The sequence below is a fragment of the Micropterus dolomieu genome, linkage group LG01 (assembly GCF_021292245.1).
Source record: "Micropterus dolomieu isolate WLL.071019.BEF.003 ecotype Adirondacks linkage group LG01, ASM2129224v1, whole genome shotgun sequence".
Taxonomy (NCBI): Eukaryota; Metazoa; Chordata; class Actinopteri; order Centrarchiformes; family Centrarchidae; genus Micropterus; species Micropterus dolomieu.
In genome coordinates this window covers 33,989,316-34,008,848 of record NC_060150.1, presented here as the reverse complement: position 1 = coordinate 34,008,848, position 19,533 = coordinate 33,989,316, and the positions used below count along the sequence as shown (strand labels likewise).

Sequence of the window (19,533 nt, the reverse complement as noted above, 5' to 3'; positions counted from 1 at the left end):
AAAAGTGGGTTCACGCAAGCCGTTTTAAAATAATCAGGGACACAACCAGTAGATAGGGAGCTGTTGAAAACAGAGATCAAATGGGGCCCAACAGAATCTATTACTTTCAGTAAAAATTTTGTAGGTATTACATCAAGTGGGCTGGAGGACACTCTCATTTGTGTTACTGTTTTTAAAAGCTCAGACAAGTCGATGGGATAAAACTGGTTAAAACTCTCTTGTTGCTGGTGAGGAACCTCTGAGTAAGAGGCCGCGGGGGTAATAGAGGCTCTGATTGACACCACCTTATTGGTAAAATAAGATAAAAACAATTCACAGTCATCATTACTTCCAGCTGAGGCACAAGGAGGGGTTGGGTTTACCAGCTGATCCACAGACTTAAACAGAAACCTGGGATTGTGTTTATGTGTAGTAATGAGTTCAGAAAAATAGTGTGTTCTCGCATCCTTAACCATGTTATTGTAGTTAATTAATAAATCCTTCAGACTGAGGTGATGGACTTGGAGACTGGATTTTTTCCATCTGCGCTCTGCTTTCCTGCATTCCCTTTTTAGGCTGCGAATGCTGTCATTTATCCAGGGTTGCTTACTAGCTTTCGACGTAGGCCTAACCTTTAGAGGAGCAGTAATATTTAGTGACGACAAGCAGATATGATTGAAATGATCGACCAGATTGTTGGTGATGGAATCAGACAGGTGTTGGCTTTGGCTCTTAAAGAATGCGCAAAACTTTGAAACACTTTGTTCATTAAAGATGCGAGAACACACGGAGCTTGGTGAGGCGGCATGAGTAACAGGCGAATCGCAGCTAAAAACAATACATCTGTGGTCAGATATGGTCATGTCCACCAATTCCACAGAGGAAATGCTGACACCCAGGGTAGATCCCCAGCCGATAGTGTTTTGGCTTCTTTACAGGAAGTGTATGAAACCCATAACCAAAATAGATATTCTGGCACTATGTTACTCATGGAAAGAAATATAGTGAAAACAAATAATTCACCTTTTCACTTTAAGAACAACTGCTGTAAATAAAATGTGTAATGTCTGAGGACAATATTAAAATAAATGTAACAAAGACTTTAAAGAACTGCAGTCATCACAGATTCTTATACTTAAAAATGGTTTGTGGTATAAAATAAAGTTAAATTTGTAAAGAAACTTCCTGTCGTTAATTGGTCAAATAATATTTCAATGGAAAACTCCAGGAGACTATATTAATATACTGTGAGTGAAGAAACTATTCCATTTGAGTTAGAGGCTGTATTTAGCCAGTTTACAACTGCTTATTCCGTTTCTTCAGTCTGTCTGTTACAAGACTTTCTCATGTCTGTGCACTAAATATATTGCTACAGCCGATTAGCTTAGTTTAGCATAAGGACCGGAAACGGGGGAAAACAGTAATGGTAGGCAGAATTTATTTCATTTTACGTTTGGACAAAGCTAAGTTAGCAGTTTCCCTCCAGTTTTCAGTCTTAATGCTAATTTAAGCCAGTCGGCTACTGGCTAGCTTCATAATTAGCGTACAAACATGAGTGGTATCAATCTTGAGTGCAAATGAGTGTTTTTCTCAAAACCATTGCTATAATTTTGTTGGTCAGAGTGGTGATAATAAAGGTGGTTATTATAAAGATAATGGTGGTTGTTGCACTGACCGAGGCAATGATTATCTAGCTTGTGACAATAAAGCTGATGACAGGGATAATGCTCAAGACACAAAACACCCAGAATTCAGTGTGACATCTCTTTCATTCTGTTTGCACTCACATGACAAATAGCTGCTAGCATGTGTCATTTGCCAGCCATGTCAAATCATGCTTATATAAAGCTTGTGGATGGATGTCCTTACATAGTGTGTAGTTAAATATTCTCTCTATAGCCATAATAAGGATCTCAGTAGCGCCATACATAGCACGCAACTGGCTCTTGCAGCCGTCTGCCAAACCTGTGAGCCGTCTCTTTCCAAAAATCTGTATCAGATGCATTCAGAGTCGCTTCAGTGTCCTCCTCGCACAGCTGCTGGGTGCACTATAGAGAAGGCTTTCACTCCACTTCCTCAAAATGCAGCGGATACACTGCAGTCTATCTATTTATCACTCATCCTCTTGTATTTCTTAATGACCCAATTGACCTAAAAGCGGCCATTCCGGCCCACAGAATGTGTCCCATCAATACCAGGCTTTCATCTCAGAGCTCAGACAGGGCTGCTCTGTTTTGTTGTGGTTTGGGTGGAGCAGAGGTGGCAGGAGTTAACAGAACCCCTTGATCCAAATCGACCGGCTCTGGGAAATTGGTGAGAGAAGTCCCCCGTTTCCCCAACACATGCACCGAATGGAGTCTGGCCTCCTGTGTGGAGGAGCCGTCCACAGATTGTTGACAGGGGAGATTGAGCTATGAATCTTTTGAGACTTACAGCGCTGTCACTGGATGTCCTCCGCACCCAGCGAGGAGTTGAAAATCTGGAACATTGATTGATGGAAAAGTAATTGCAAATAAAATCATTTCAATTATCATTTGTGGATTTTAAAACCTGAGATTAGTGCAATAATTTTACTTTGCATCATGCGTTTGCCCTCAGAACTTAGATGAACTTGGATGGAAGCACAAACCATGAGCTAATCCCCGTATACTGTGTTTACTTTTGCACCATAAAATATAATTACATATTGGATTTAAAAAATGCATTACTCCTTTTTGGAATTCAGGGCTAAGTCACTGAGCTATGGCTTGAATTTTTATTTTTTTTTAACGAGGAACCAGTGCAGTGTGTCAGGGCTAAGCCAGGGTCACGCTGTAAAGTATTTTTAAAAAGCGGGGAGTCGGATTTGGCCTCATATTCAAAGAAGGAAAGACTGCATCTCACATCAAACCTCTTTGGAAGTCAGAGAGGCTTTTCAAAGATGTGGTATAATAATGTTATAAGCAGACAAACAGCTGGTGTTTCTGTAGAGACATCAGAAACCAAATACTGCAGCCCCGGGTAACTTTATTTAAGAAGCCTGTTATATAAATTATATTGCTTTCTTAACAGGTGGTTTCTTAACATTGGACTTGCGGCATCTGCTCTATTGTGTGTGCTTTATACTGCTAATGATTGTAAATGCGTTCTCTGATTATGTTTCCTGCTCCTGAAGGTTTTGCTTATATATATTGTTGGGTGCGTTTCGCTGTAGATGTAAACCAAACAAAACATAATGGGACTAAGCATTTTTTTTTGGCCTGCCTCATTTACATACTGGCAAGAACAAACAAAACATTACCAGACTTCTTCTGGTTTGCATTTTAATGCTGCCCTCTGATTCTCTGTCCTATATTTTATGCAGTTTTTTGTTTTTGCAATGATCCATTATTTAGAAATAAGAAGAACATACATCTTATTCCCGAGTGTATTGCATCTTACTGGTATGTTTTTTTACCTCAAGGGATACTCCTGTTATAAACAATCAAAATAATTTTCTCATGGGTAACGCCTGTGTCCCCTCTGCCTGTTTTTCCTCTTCACAATATAAACCTTACCCTACCTTACCCTTGTCTTTTTCTTTATCATAGTTGACAAATTTGACAGAGATCCACGATCAGATCAGCGGGATGGCTCGGTGTCCCTACAACCCACTCCACAACTCCACTGCCCTCATCACCTCCAGCGGGGAACTTTACGCTGCCACAGCCATGGACTTCTCTGGGCGAGACCCCGCCATCTACCGCAGCCTGGGCGGCCTGCCACCGCTGCGCACCGCCCAGTACAACTCCAAGTGGCTGAACGGTGAGGGGCTGGCAAAATTTAGGGTCCAACTACAGATGAGAAAATCGTCTTTTGGCTTCCCCCCCGTCACAGCTATTGAACATCAGTAGGGGAGACCGGGGGCAATTGTAACAATTTTTGGTTTCTCCAAAACTTCTTGAACTAATTGGATACAATTTTAAAGAGGTAACTTGTAATAATAATAATAGTAATCAAATGTTTTTACAAGCAATGTTAAAGTCACAATATTGATTCAAACACTAGATGTGAAATGTTACATCTGCCCCCACATGCAGGGGCAATTGTAACTTCATATGGGGGCAATTGTAACAACACACATAATTACTTCATATAAATACCAAGGATAAAAAAAAACTTCCAAGAATATAGATATGGTTAAAACAATTTAAGATCCATTGATATTACTGCTTGAAACTTCTCCTCTTATGAAGTGGTACAAGGTCACATGACAAACATCATAGGACAGCCCTCACTGAGTTGCCCCTTAACGCATCATTGGAGGCAACCTCCCTGTCCAATGGATCCCCAAATTGAGAGGCAAAAACTTTAACCTCTGTACTACACCACTATAGTGACAGTATTTAAAGTTAAGACGACTTCTCATTCGTAGACATTGAAGATATTGACAGCATGAGCAATTGGCTCTTGGTGGGAATGAAAAGGCCAAAGATTTAACTATTGGACTATGCTGCAAAACACACATTATATAGAATATACATTAGATATTTAAATTGACCACAAACACTTTTCTGTAAATTATCAAAAATAAAATAAAATTATATATATATAGATGTTCTTTCTCAGCTGGACACTATTTTAAATGGTTTCTGACAAGCTACCTTACTAGCTAGAAACAATGAAGCTAATATATGACAAAGATATCAAATGTTAGACAACAAAATGGTCATCAAAAAAGACAGATTTTAATGCATAGACATTAATGGTTAAGACAGAAAAATACTGTAGATGAAAATAATTACTTTCATAGCTCAAAAATGAGTCTTGGCAGAAAAACGTTAATAAGTATGTCTCCTTGGCTTGTCATTCGGCAGGCAGGGAGTGATGGCCACAGAGAGCGGGCATGATGGGTTTCATGGTTCTGTCTCGTTTGTGATTGGTGCAATTTGAGATGCTACAATTGCCCCTTGTTACAATTGCCCCTGGTCTCCCCTACTGCAGCTGGTGGGTATTCAGTGTTGCTCAAGGAAACTCAAGCGTGGCAGATGCTTATCTAACATAGGTGTTGGAATCTGTCTGTCTTGGTTGAAGGATTGTATTCCCTCTGAAATCCCCACCGTGCTGCACAAAGTAGTGTAGCGAATGCTGAGACAGAAAATCTTCTTCGTAATTGTTCTGCTAGCTTTTTATCAGTAAAAACAATTATTTCAAAAGTCAGTAAGCAACTAGAAAATCTTTATATTTATCTCACCCTTTCTTTGAGGGGGCATAAAAATTGCAAATTCTTCAGCAATCAATGCCTTTTTCTGCTTCAGGCACAAACCCCTTCAGTGCAAATTGGAGAACTTCAGACAGCTTAAGGTGTCCAGCCTACAGAGGAGCAGGTCAATCAGTATCTTGTCAGCAAGTGACTTTTATCTGATTCACATTTAAGCTAAATTGAAAAAAATAAATTAAAAGCCACCACATACATCGCTTTGCAGCAACCTTCTGGGAAAAGGTTTAATAACTAATTTTATGGGGAATTGATTTTTTTCCCTCAGTCTCCCCCTGCACTGCCCTCTAAAGGTGCAGAGGAGAAGAGGGTTGAAATGAGAAGTTGGGGGGGGGGGACACTTTCATTTAAAGGTGAATTAAATCACTGTCAGCGAGAATAAAGTGTGCGGTTTAGATCCAATAATGTCATACATAAAGATGAACGCCTTAGCTGTGTGACAGTGTCGTGGAGGTCACATGTTTCATATAAGGTCCGAGCTATTACGCCACACCTGTTGTGGTCATTTCTCATCCTGACCTTTTGGTTTGGGGAGTGAAAAATGAGTTTTCTTATTACAACACAACGCCATTAATAACATGGCCTGTAGTTATTAATCCTGATCACCTGCTGTTGTGTGGGCCTCCTGCTTACACACACTGCGAGTCAATCAGTCATAACACATACCTCTTTGCTCTCCCACTCGCTCTTACTCCCACAGCCTTAAATATTGTTCTCACTTCTTCCTCTCTCTGCACTTCATCTTTCTCTTAGCTCTTTTCAATTTTTCTTTCTATGTCTCCTTCCCCCAGCTCACTTTCATCGTGTCTCTTGTTGCCTCTCCTTCAACAGAACCGAACTTCGTCTCCTCCTACGATATCGGCAACTTCACCTACTTCTTCTTCCGGGAAAATGCGGTGGAGCATGACTGTGGCCGGACTGTATTTTCCCGCGCAGGGCGTGTCTGTAAAAATGACATTGGCGGCCGCTTCCTCCTGGAGGACACGTGGACCACCTTCATGAAGGCCAGGCTGAACTGCTCCCGACCAGGCGAAATCCCCTTCAACTACAACGAACTGCAGGGAACGTTTTACCTGCCTGAGCTGGAGCTACTCTACGGCATTTTCACTACCAATGTGTGAGTAAAATGAGATTTAGCAATGTCAACAAATACCTTACTTCCTTCATACTGTACTTACAACATGTAACTTATGTCAATGTTCCAACAGAATTTACATCCACAGTTGACCTTTAGCTAACCAGCTAGCCAACGATTCAAATTCAGCTAACGTTAGCTCCATGAGTTGGTGACTTTTTAAAAAATCAGCCCAGTTTCAATGATACTGTATATTTGATAGTTAGTACAACTCGCATTGTGAAGGATGAATCAAAGTGGGATTCAGCCCACAGCATGTTGATACACGTATCAACAGCTTTTTCTTCTGTTCTTTGTTGTTTTAAATGCACTCACAGAATAGTTTCATGTATAATTCAGTGTTTTTGGCATCATGTTGTCATTTGCATAAACAAACACACCTCAACTGCATCTGCATTAACTTGGCAAGTGACCTTTTGGTAGCGTGTACACTGACTATATAACATTGAGTGATATTTGACAATGATGTTACATGGCATGCATCATAAACTGAATTTCCAGTAGAAACTTCCTCCCATAAACACTCAAACCAGCTACTAACAGAAGCACTTACTCCAGTAACATCTCACATTTAAACCCATGAAAGAAGCTTATCACTTATTAAAAGTGCACACTGCATCACGGACATGTAAGAGATCGGATGCATTCATGGATGAAAACTATTAGTTTCTATTTCCACAAACGTCCTTTCCTCTTTTTGTCTCTTCATGTGTTTGTTTTTTTACTTTCTCATACTCACAAACACACACACACATGCTCTCACAGACCATTATTAAAAGCTGAGTAATCTGTTCTTTATGGCCACTGCCTTCACACTGCTGAAAAAGAAGTATTTTGAAGGGTATTGGAAACATTTCCCCCTGCAGGCACAGAGTTTAATGAACAGCCGCATTGGATTATAATTCACATTGCCCAAGTCTCACAGTTTGAGTTGAGAGTTAATACTCTCATTTTTTACTTTCTCTTTGGAGGGAGGAGACCAGTACTTGTTGAAACTGACAGCCTAAAAAGTCAAAGTTGTATTTCAGGCCAGGCCAGAGATCTGTACAGTTAATCAGACAAGCCGAACAGCTTAATTGTGTCCTATTGCTGGATTTATAATCCAATAATGACGATCACTTACGCCGCTGTCTGCTTCTGTCTGTCCGGTGTTTGATTTGTATTGTTGGCTGAGAGCAATACAAACATACAATGGTCACCTTTACAAATACCAACACAAGTTGTTAGCAGAAAAAAAGAGTTTTCTAGAAAACAAGAGTTTTCTCCTAGCGTTACAGTGTCCTTTTTCTAAATTTCTTTCTTCCAATACTTTCCCCCTGTTCCTCCCTCTCTCATCCATCATCCTCTCAACCCTCTCATTCCCCTTTATTGGGTCTCTCTACCCTTTTTTTCTGTTCCTGACATTCAGAAACAGCATTGCTGCATCTGCGGTGTGTGCCTTCAATCTCAGTGCCATATCACAGGTTTTCAACGGGCCCTTCAAGTACCAGGAGAACTCACGGTCAGCGTGGCTGCCCTACCCCAACCCCAACCCAGACTTTCAGGTAACAAAACTGTACATATTTTTGGGGATTTGAACAGCACAGAGACAAAGACAAAGAGTCTACAGCCATGCTAGCAGCTCTGTGAGGTGGTGCAGTGCTTTGAGCTAAATGCTAACATGCTCCAAATGACAACATGATGTTTAGCAGGTATAATGTTCATCCTGTTCACCATCTTAGTTTAGAACTTTTGACATGATGATTGTGATAAAGATAAAGGTCAGGGCGTCAATAACATTACTCAGACTTATCCACAGGGGATCAGGATCATCAATATCTGAAAAAAAGTTTGTCACAATCCATCCAGTAGTTTGTCGTTCCACTTTTTACATTGCAGGATGAAAACAAAAAATGTCAACCCACTGTAGGCGCCAGAGGAAGATTCAGGGGATCACTAAAGTCAGTCAGGAATATCTGTGCAAAACGTCATGGCAGAGATATTTCAGTCTGGACCAAAATCTTGCACCGACCAACGCACCAATATCGGCATCACTGTTGCTAGCATGGCTAAAAAACATGGTCACTGAGGCATTTCATGATGTGAGCTAAAGTTCAGCGCTTATCCTTAATGATCATTTGTTCAAGCTTGAGGTGGTTTAGACCCAACACACTGCCCAATCAGCCGAACAATATGAGTGGCTTTGTTCGTGCCTAAGGAAATTTATGCATGCGGTGTGTTATGTGTGTGTCCTGATAAATAAATGTGTGTTCACCCTGATGAGCCTGCCTCAGAGTCCCAGCAAGCTCTTCCCTCTCATTAATTTCCTCTCTCTTTCAATCATTCCTCTCTCTACTCATGCACATACACATTACGACCGTTCGTTTTAAAACCGGTTATTTTTACAATGGCATAATCATTCCTTTAAGATGTTTCATGGCCTCGTTCTGTGAACTGTAGTCCCTTTCTAATAAACTGTCCTTGTTTTGCAAAAGTGGCACTTTATGTTTATATTCTGTCCTAAAACCCGGAGGGGCAAACCGAGTGGCATCTTATCACGATTTCTTAGGCGCTGCTCTATACTGATGACACAGAGGGAATGTTTTATTAGCAGTAGTGGTTCTCAGTTGTAGCCGGGGCTTAGCAGATAGCGAGGGAGCTAATCCACGCAGCTCTCCATGAGGGATTGAATTCCCTCTGAGGTCTGGCTGCCAATGAGTGACACACGCCTCACTTCCACACATGTTTCCCATCACGGGGCCCTCGATCATGTTTCCGTCAAGCCAGCAGATGCACGAGTGTTCGCAATGCCCGCTATCGAGAAGTTACGCAAACATTATCTATAATGGCAGGCTCATGCAGAAAAAAGTGGATGAAGTGCTCATGTAGAGAAAATTGCTGGCTGTAATAGTTTACTAAGAAAAAAACACACACACACACACACACACACACGAATCTGTAACATAGAAAGCATCTCACTGCCGTCATATATTTATATGTTTCTGAAATTCACCTTACCTTCCAGAAAACCAATCTGGTCAGTGCTGACCACAGCTTTATCCTGTTCAGCATACTGTAGGTACATCACAGACTATATAAATATATAATATATCACACACACACACACACACACACACACACACACACACACACACACACACATATATATATATATAAAATATGGTTTTTATGGCTGTGTTCCTGAAAGATAAACCAGGATCAGTTCTCTCTCTCCATCCGCATCCCTCCACTTAAACTCAGGCACAATAGCTGCTCCTCACCGCTGGACCGATGCACACTTTATCTAGGTTTCAGTGACATCTTCATCAAGCATTTGTCAATGTTGGAGGATTAGATTTACGAGCGCAGGATTTATGGCCTGTGCCTTTTTTCCCCCTCAGCCCTTTGTGCCCACACACCTACACACATGTACATGCACATACTGTACGTCCACCTACGGGAGACCAACACTTATGAAAGCCACTGGCCACGTACATATCTACTGTACACAAATATGCCCACAAAAAAAAGAGGGTTGTAGATTACTGCCAAACAGGGATAATTATGACAATGAACTCATCACTCAACACACACACACGCTGGTCATTGATTGAGAGCTTAATTCCCTGTCTGTCTGCAGAGAAAATCCGTACATTTTTTTGAACCCCACTGATTGATCCAGCTTGGGTTTATTCAGGCTATGAGTCATGTTCGTTGGGCGTTAGGTGCTAATACCTTCTTTGTGTTGTATAGGTTTTCTGTCACACTGTAATTGCTTACTGTAAAACTGCATTCATTGTTGAGCTCCATATGTAGGAAAATATGGTAAGTTACACTCTGAGCCAAATGCTAATGGAAAGTTTTGTTATCTTAGAGGTTTCAAGTGCGACACAAAAGGAGGGATCAGGTGTCTGTGCTTTCCCATTATCTGTGATCATTTGAAGCCAAAACTGACAAAATGTTGTAATCAGATCTTACTGGGATGCTGGCATTTTAAATGACGTGGGGCACATTTTAAACAAAACCCCATTTGGCAAAAACATGCTGTAATACAACCATATTTCTCAGTGGCACTTATCATCCTGGCAGAGCACAGTGTGCTGATGAGGAGCGTGACAGCTGAGTGTTGGATGGGCCCTCAGCCAAATGATGGTTCTGTCCCTCACCTTGACTTTACTGAGGAAATCACCCCATCCGTCACTCTGTACATTCACTGATGTCGTAGACCCTCACTGGTCAGCGCCTAACTTTGTCTCGCTGTGGCAGTAATGCAATCACGCAGGCACTTCGGGATTCACACACATGCACGAAATGCAAGGACAAACCACAAAAGGAAACCTCAGACATATGTCATTATATAGCGCCCCCATACACGCACACACTACACATTGGATGCACACAAGCACATACGCGTGGAGTTGCATTTCCCTGTCCTTCAGGACTTTAATTTCCCATCTCCTGATGTGGTGAAGGCACTGATCCGTTGCCCATCCCGGGGAAACCCACCATGATTCTCATCTGTCAGCCCAGGGAAGGCCATGGATTGATCTGTATAAAGTGCCCCTGCTGTTGCTTCTGTAGCTGGTCAGCAGGAACTAATCGTCACCCAAGGTCCAGTCTCAGTCAGCTAAGTACGACAAGTCTGTGTGTACGGTTAGCCTGGAGCAAATCTGTGCAGCTCATCTGCGATACGATGTTCAAAACAAAAACAGGACCAGTCATTTGGGTTAGTGTAATTGTCGAGCATGACTTATTTTTGTTTTCTTTGCTCCATGTTGTGGAGGAAGCCTGTTCTTTGTGGATGGTGCCTAAATCCACAATCCTGGACCCAGCCTGGGACCTCTGTTACTGAGAGGACATGCATGGTTAGCTTTACTTATCCACCTCTGCCTCAGCTGGACTGGCTTTACGCCTCGCCTTTTCCGGTTCTGCTTGTTCGAAAAAAGATACTACATTAAAAAGCATATTAGGATTGTCACTGTCCTATGAGAACCAAGTATCTCCAAAATGTCAGCTTTTCATTTAAGCTAGGGTTTTTAAATGGTTAATTAAATCTAGAAGTAGGAGATACGTTAAACACACACAGTCACAGTTTATTTAAAAAAATTCTAAATCACCAAACAACATGCTACAAAAAGATATACCGTATATTCCTTGTAGTTAGTTTTTAGTATGCTATTATTGCTATAATGGGTCATTATATTGTATATGATGCTTTTTTGAACATCTTTCAGCTTGGAAAGTAAAATTTACAAATGCCAAAAGATCATTTTATTATGTTGTTTCACAGAAAAAAATAATAATAATAATGTAATAATGTAATTAAAACTAAAGAAATTAACATTTCACTGTAATATATATATATATAAAATATATATTATGCAACCTTCCAATATCACAAATATACTTTTGACTCCTTAATATTTCCCTCTTTTAACTCACATTTGGAGATTGTTCACTTTATTGAACTCTTTTTAATAAATGAACTCAGGGAAATATCTTACATATTACATATTTCACATTAAAACCCAGTGCTGTGGCTCTGACTCTGCTTCGGTATGAAAACTCCAGTAGGACACAGAATGAGTCACCAATGCCTGAAAAAAAAACAAATTAATCTGTGACTGAAATCTGCCTATTTATGTGACAGTTTTCTAAGCAGGTCCTAACGTTGTGGCTGCACATCATTTTGATACTTTATATTTTAGTGGGGAGATCTTTGTTTGTATGATAATGCAGCACTTAGGGAATGTCTTTTTGTCTGTAATTATACTGTAATTATAATTATTAGCAGTAATGAAGCTCCGAAGATGAATTTAAAGATATTAGCTTATCAAAGGTAAAAAAAAAAAGTTAAAAAGAACAATCAGAAACATTAGTATCTGGTTCCAATAAAACTCACCAGCAATATATATGCATATGAAGAAGAATTTAATAAAAGAGAAAAAACTACATGCTCAGTCAAACATTCATTCACTCTTCTTCCATCAGCTGCGGTGTATTGACTACAAGGCCTTAAGGTTGTGAGGATAGCAAACCATCACCATGAGGCAGCAATTGACTTTCAAGCCCCATTCATTTAGTCACTCAATCCCTCTCTTTTCCCATCTCTGGTGGTACTTCTGGATAAAAAACTTGATTATTAATGTAGCTTGGCTTCTATTCATGTAGTCAGTCAAACTTTTCCTTTCTGTCTTACCCACCTGCACAGTGCGGCACCATTGACTCTGGCTCCTACGTGAACCTGACTGAAAGGAACCTGCAGGACGCTCAGAAGTTTTTGCTGATGCATGAGGTGGTCCAACCCGTGGTTCCTGTGCCCTATTTTATGGAGGACAACGTGCGCTTCACTCACGTGGCGGTGGATGTGGTGCAGGGGAAAGACATGCTGTTTCACATTATATACTTGGCTACTGGTAGGTTCTTGGCACTGTGAGTACATGTTTTGTTCTGTTTTCATACGTAAGATATTTCTGTCTACATACTACACATTTTACTGTTTATTCATTGGCATATTTTTGAGGGGTCCTTGCATGGATCTGCTGTGATTTTGTGATCCTGAAAACGTATGCTCACCTTCTTAATATGAGGTTACTGGTTACATAACCAGAGAGATTTCTGTAATTTTTTCTGCATTCATGGGTTTAATCTAGAGCTCATATCACGTACTTTTGTTCACCAATCAGGATTTAGCAATACTAGAAGCAAAAAACGATGACAGTTGTTTGGTTGTTGTGCCTATGTTGCCAGCTCTATCAGTCAAATTTGACCAAATCACACCGACACAGTCAGGAGAAGCATAGGATAGTTTTATCATTGTTTAACCCTCAATAAATAATACCTAACCTAGCTTCCCAAACTTAAGCTTTAATTGATGCTCATGTTTTCATGAGTATTGATTGTTATAGAAGAACATTTAAAATATTATACGAAGGTCAGGAGCTTTAAGCCCTTGAAGTGCACTTCAAGCATTAGGGGGGGAAAAGGCCTGCAAGAAGAATAATTAAACCAATAGATCTGTAGTTCTGAGGAGACATCAAAGCTTAGTCTTCTGATACAATTTGGATCATTCTTTACCTCCATATGTCCTCCATATGGATTGACAGAGCGCACATACACATATCGCACCACATATCACTCCCGTGCAATCCATCATAAGGAGATCGGAGGCATCATGAAACAGCAAACAGCCATGTGTCAGACGAGTAATTAGCAACGCCCACATACATTTCTGATTTAACCCTTGCATGTTTTCGCTGTCTGAACTGAGTGGCGCTCCCTGCTTATCAGTAGGCTGTTTGATCATGCTGGTGTGACAATGTGTGATATTAGACTTGGCAAAGTGCAGCAAACAGTATCAGCAAGACCCCCAGATACACACCAGCGTTTGGTGTCTGTTCTGTATTATAATATAACAGACAATATGGATTACGAATGGGTGCACCGAACAGAATTTGAACGTAGTGACCCACTTCACTGTGCTAATGTACCATAGGCCCGCTGGGAAATGTCAACATGGTTCTCCTGTCGTAGCGTCAGTGTTATTTTAAGTTATCACACATGCAAGCACTCTCTCTCTCTCTCTCTCTCTCTCTCTCTCTCTCTCTTTCTCTCACACACACACACACACACAACCTGTTCCAGTTCACTGGATCTCTGCTTGGCATCTCCCTCAAAAACTCCCTAGTCATTGTTTGCATGGTGCTGTGATCAATGTAGCGTCCGACCAGAGCTGCCCACACTGCAAGTTCCCCAGACACTAACCAGACGCTAATGAAAACATCTGAAACACTGCCAAGGCCATTGGGTAGCACACATATTGTACCTAATCACATGCTGTTATTAACGCTTAAATGCACTCTGCTGATTGGGGCCATTGTGGAAAACCTGATAGCTCCAACTGGGGGTCCAAATATGTCAAGGTGTTGTAGGGTTCATTTTTTCAAACATGTGGCTTGCAGCAGATTTTACCTCTCTTGTTATTCAGCTCTCATTAGTAAAGTCAGCCCTGCAGCAGCATTTTGTCTTTAATTTTGTCTGTGTTAATGTGGACAGAATTCAGTTAATTGTTTCAAAGTTCCTGGTTCCCCAAAGTACCACTTTTTTTTACCAGTTCTGGAGATGAGAGTTACGTACATGCCTTGAGAAAAAAAAAACTTGGGGCCAGTGTTGGGCAACTTTTTTAATTAGTAAAACAGCAAAAGGAATTATTTCAGCACATGGAGCATTAGAAAAGGAGACATTATAAGATAAGATGAGCCTTTATTGATTCCCATGGGGAAAATTTGGGTCTTATAGCAGCACAGACTGAGAAGGAAGCACATATGAATAGAGAAAAGAGAAGAAATTAATAAATAATACACCAGATAAAATAAAAAAATAATAAAGTAATTGAAGCTAATATAAAAATAAATAAAAAATAAATAAATAAAAAGAGCAAAGTCAAAATTACAAGGCAAGAAGTATACATACCCATGACCAGTGGTGCAGTGCTGTGTCTATGTGAGTGACATAGTGGTGTTATTAATGAGCAAATACAGTATGCCGATGTTACACACCATATGTAGCATACTATGATAGGGGATTATACATACTGTATATTACATCTATTATATTATAATTATATTATAGTGTGTTTAATGTAATGTTATATTTATTTGTATTTGTTAGAGTAACATGATACAAACTACTATATGGTTGAACATGCATCTGGACAACATTCTGGAGATACTGAACACACAGAGACCAAATTGTCAACTGTCATGAAGCATTGCTGGGATAAGTAACTGTAATATTATTTCTGAATATCAAAGTGTAACCCCTTACCCTTAGACTACTGATTACTTGAAATAGTAATTCACATTACTTTAGCATTTTACTAATTAATACGTTACTGCCCAACACTGCTCGGGGCAATACTTCACTTTTATATTCCTCACTTTGAAACTATCTATTAGCAATTCACCCTTCTTCCCTTGGCATCACTGTGCACCTAATTGCTTTTTCTTCACCCAGGGGATTTCATGTATAATAGACGATGTTTGTTTCAGCTCTCCCAAAAGAAAATCTGCCCCTAACTTCATCTCAAGGGGCCTACCTTACATAAAATAAAGGTCAGGGCGTATTCACAATGACATGGATTTTCCACACTGTTCTCTCTCAGAACTACAAAGTGGTTTTATCCCCTGGAATATCCCCCCAAAGAAAAGTAGGCCAGGAATCATGTATTCAGGTGTCATACAAATTCCCTGGTTGCATCTACAGCACAGCATGTTGATGGCATAACCAAGCTTGGCACGCCAGCCACCACCAGTCTTTTTGAAAGTCTTATTTCAGAGCCGCTGTGGTAGGAAGTGATTGTTGCGTGGTTCACACTGAGTTCACAACTTCACATCGACTGGTGTGCAGGTTTGCTCATCCAGGATATATTTTTTGTTGTTTTTCCCTCTTCAAACTCCCTGCTATTTATACCTCTCCTATCTTTTGCTCTCCATTACTTTTACCTTTTCTCGTACAGATGAACACCCAGCTTCCTCGTTGCGACCAAATCCTCTCTTCCCCTCTCTTTCTCCTCCAGATTACGGTACTATCAGGAAAGTGCTTTCGCCTCTCAATCAGTCCACAGGGAGCTGCCTGTTGGAGGAGATCGAGTTGTTCCCTCTCAGGAAGAGGCAGCCGATCCGAAGCCTGCTGATCCTGCACAGCCGCAGCGAGCTTTACGTGGGTGTAAGAGACCAGGTCATCAAGATCCCACTCAAGAGATGCAGCTACCACAAGAGCCGAGAGTGAGTACATGCACTAACCATTAATCTCAATGGAAACTGTCAAAAGCAAATATGCCCACAATGAAGTTTTAAAGCTCCCTCTTTCATAAGATGCTCTTTATCTGAGAGGGCCAGGCCTGGGTGTTGGTGAGGGGCCTTTGCTGAGATTTAAAACCCTGTAAATCAGCTTTTGTCTGAGCCACTAGAGGTGCCCACAGCTGCCCTGTCTGTCTGTCTCACTGTCTTCCTCTCGTTGTCATTAGACCATGTGTTTCTGCCTCGCGCACAGTTCTGCTGTGTGTGTGTGTGTGTTTAGCAGATACACTGTATTGAGTTTCTCTCTGTCTGGAAGACGCTCCGTCAAGGCATAAATATTGGCAAAGAAAAACGCAGAGACAGAGGCCAGGGTGTGTAGACTCACCGCAAGATTGGGATCCCATTCATCATTGCACGCAGCAAAGGCATCACACCTGCATTCCTTATCTCCCGCACAATGAGCTCTTATTGGAATTCACACAAGACTTAAGGCTTCATGTTACAGCTGTGGCTCTGTGATATATGCTGCAGCCATTACAGCACTTCATCACCTCCTTTTTATATATATATATATATATTTTTCTTTTCTTTTTTTTTTTTTTTGAAGAGAGTCCGAGAGAGTCAGAAAAAAACAAAACAGATAAAAGAAATAAAAGCATGCACAGAGACTGGCAGCTACACTACACGGAGAGTTACTGGGTTCATTGCTGACCTTTCTTTGAGGTTTACCTGTTTGAAATATTAGAAGGCAGTCTCTCCGTGTGGCTGTGTGTGCAGTTTGGCTCACAGATGGGTGGGGTACAATCTGCAAGGTCCTTAACGCCCTCTGAAAGACAGTTATTAGTGCATTCTGTCTCCCTTTCATTTTGCTCTGCTGTCGTCACCCATGATATCCTTGTCAGAACAGTCCGTATCCCTCTGCTTTTTGTTAGCCACCCAGACGCTACATAAGCGGCCTTGCGTGTGTGCAAGCAAGTGCTAGAGCGTTTGCCTTTCTGCATTTTAATATGGATGGATGCATATGATCTTGTGTCCTTGCATAAGTGCCTGTGCTCAGTTCATTCTTGTGAAACCCACTGACAACTATGGTGACATTTCACTAGGGTTATGTCAGGCTGCGTTGGTGCTAGTAGCTCCAAGATATGTCGCGCTGTCACAGCCTTTGCATGAAACGAGGAACATCAGGCCCTTTATTGCACTCGATAAACCACCTGAAGGTGATATGGCAGAGACAGATCCAGCTATCTTTGCTACAGTGTCCTCACAGTGAATATTTGTTGGGCTGATAAGCTATTTGAGTCAGAAATGTGTGTGTGTGTGTGTGTGTGTGTGTGTGTGTGTGTGTGTGTAGACACAAAACTGCAATCCTGGTGCTTGGCTGAAGATTACCTGAGAAATCAGTCAGCACATTGTGTTAAGACATAATTTTAGGATGCTGATGCGATGTAAGCATTGCAAAGCATCGCAATACTCTACATTCATAAATAAACAAAATTAACATTTTACCCCTTGCCATTTTTTATCTCTCTCCTCTTCTCTGTCACTAGCTCATCTCCTCCCTCTCTTCTATATTAACTTTCAGCCTCTGCCCTTCTCTCTTGCTTTTTCCCCAATCCCATATTTGCTGTTTCCCATTCTTCCCCCCTACCTTCTTCTGCCATCTTATCTCTCCCCTTTCCAATTTTTCATTTCTCCCCAACCAGCTTATCTTCCAACGCTCTCCATAATCTCCTTTATTTTCTTTTTTTATGTCTAAACCTGATGTTTGATTTCATGTCCTGTCACAATGCAGAGCAATCTGTATTCACATATGACAGGTTAATAAAAACCCGTTAAAGGTGAACTTTGTGCTCTTTGTTCTTCCAGAGCGTGTGTGGGGGCCAGGGACCCATACTGTGGTTGGGACCTGCTGTTGAAGAAATGCACCACCCTGGAGGAAAGTGTCAGAATGAGCCAATGGGAGCAGAGCATCACAAAATGCCCTGTGAGTATGACCGACCTGCTGCCTGATCTGTACACACCTCAAATGTAGTTCACTTGCTTGTTTCTCACTTGCTTTGCTGTGTCAACTTTGAAACTTTAAAGTTGGTGGAAAACACAATTATCCCTACTCGGCCTCCGTGCTCACTCCTCTGTATGTGAATTTAATACTCACATTCATCTGTGCTCCTCTCCTCTGAAAGCTACACCCTGCTCTGTATTCTCGCTGTACACTCAACTTACAAGCAACAGCCCCTAAAAGCAGCCCGAGAAGCATATCCTTGCCAAAGACAGGCATCCCGGGACTGAACAACTTGACTTTAAGGGATCGACGTGCACCCCGGGAGTGATCTAGAGCTCTGCCTCAATCATTCACTTCTGACTGCTTGTTCATTAGCAAAACAGCTCTTCCATTTATTTTAACATGCACCAAATGTGGAAGCAGTATTAGGGGGCGGTAAGCCTATCAATTTCAGCACGGCTCTGCTTTTTTTCAGTTTTTCACAGACATCATTTTCAAGCCAGTCACAGCAGAGAGTGCTGCACGTACCCTTTTATGTGGCTTCATGTTCAGAGGAGTATTTGGCACTCAGGCCACTGAGCACCCAGTGGCATCTGTCAGCAGAGCTCTGGCAGAAACTTGGCCCCACACTGCATCCAAATATGCATTCAGATACATACATGGACACACACAGTCATGCATGCATATGCAGTTTCACCGCAACTCAACATTTTTCGTCATAATTTCACTGCAACTCAGCGTTTTTTTTCTTAAGCTGGAGACTCAGAATCAGAGTATTTCTGTAGTCGTTATTACATCAAACATAGTCACACTTTCATTTAAGCTATGTTAGTCTGAAAGGAGTTGGCTTAGCTGTACTGCTTGTAGTACTAATTTTAAAGGAATAGTTTTGCCAAAGTAGTTTTGCCAAAAGTAAGATGAGAAGATTGATGATCGATACCACTCTCCTGTCTGTACAGTAAATATGAAGCTTAGCTTAGCATAAAGCGTAAAGTGTGGAATACATACCAGCGCCTTTGAAGCTCACTAATTAGCATGTTGCATGTTTAGCAGTGACTGAAAAACACATCCCGTAAGAATACAACTCACGTATACGGATGAATTTATTTAATTAATTTATTTAATTTAATTTATTTATTTTCACTATAATTTAATCCATAAGCAACACAGTGACAGAAAGTATGGCTATTTTGGTCATGGGTTTTATAAACCTTCTGTAATAAGTAAATAATTTAAATCCAAAAATCCTATCAGATGGGAAATCTTATCAAATGGAGGTCTGTGGTTTAAATTTTGCCACGTCAATTTGTGTCCATTTCACCCCAAAATGGACACAAATTGACGTGAGAAAGTTTGGCAATCACTGCTTTAGAGGTACTGATGTTTCACCTTCTTTTCCAAA

At 40.9% G+C, this 19,533-nt stretch overlaps 1 protein-coding gene across 1 annotated transcript in view; it reads left to right on the top strand.

Moving 5' to 3' along the window:
* The window catches only part of sema5a (sema domain, seven thrombospondin repeats (type 1 and type 1-like), transmembrane domain (TM) and short cytoplasmic domain, (semaphorin) 5A), a 131,984-nt gene that overhangs the window by 71,756 nt on the left and 40,695 nt on the right, over window positions 1-19,533 (top strand). Inside the window, exons 7-12 of the mRNA XM_046066236.1 lie at window positions 3,549-3,762; window positions 6,047-6,332; window positions 7,759-7,894; window positions 12,541-12,745; window positions 15,907-16,114; window positions 17,996-18,113. Of these exons, the coding sequence (XP_045922192.1) occupies window positions 3,549-3,762; window positions 6,047-6,332; window positions 7,759-7,894; window positions 12,541-12,745; window positions 15,907-16,114; window positions 17,996-18,113 (1,167 nt within the window). The remainder of the gene's footprint in view (window positions 1-3,548; window positions 3,763-6,046; window positions 6,333-7,758; window positions 7,895-12,540; window positions 12,746-15,906; window positions 16,115-17,995; window positions 18,114-19,533) is intronic.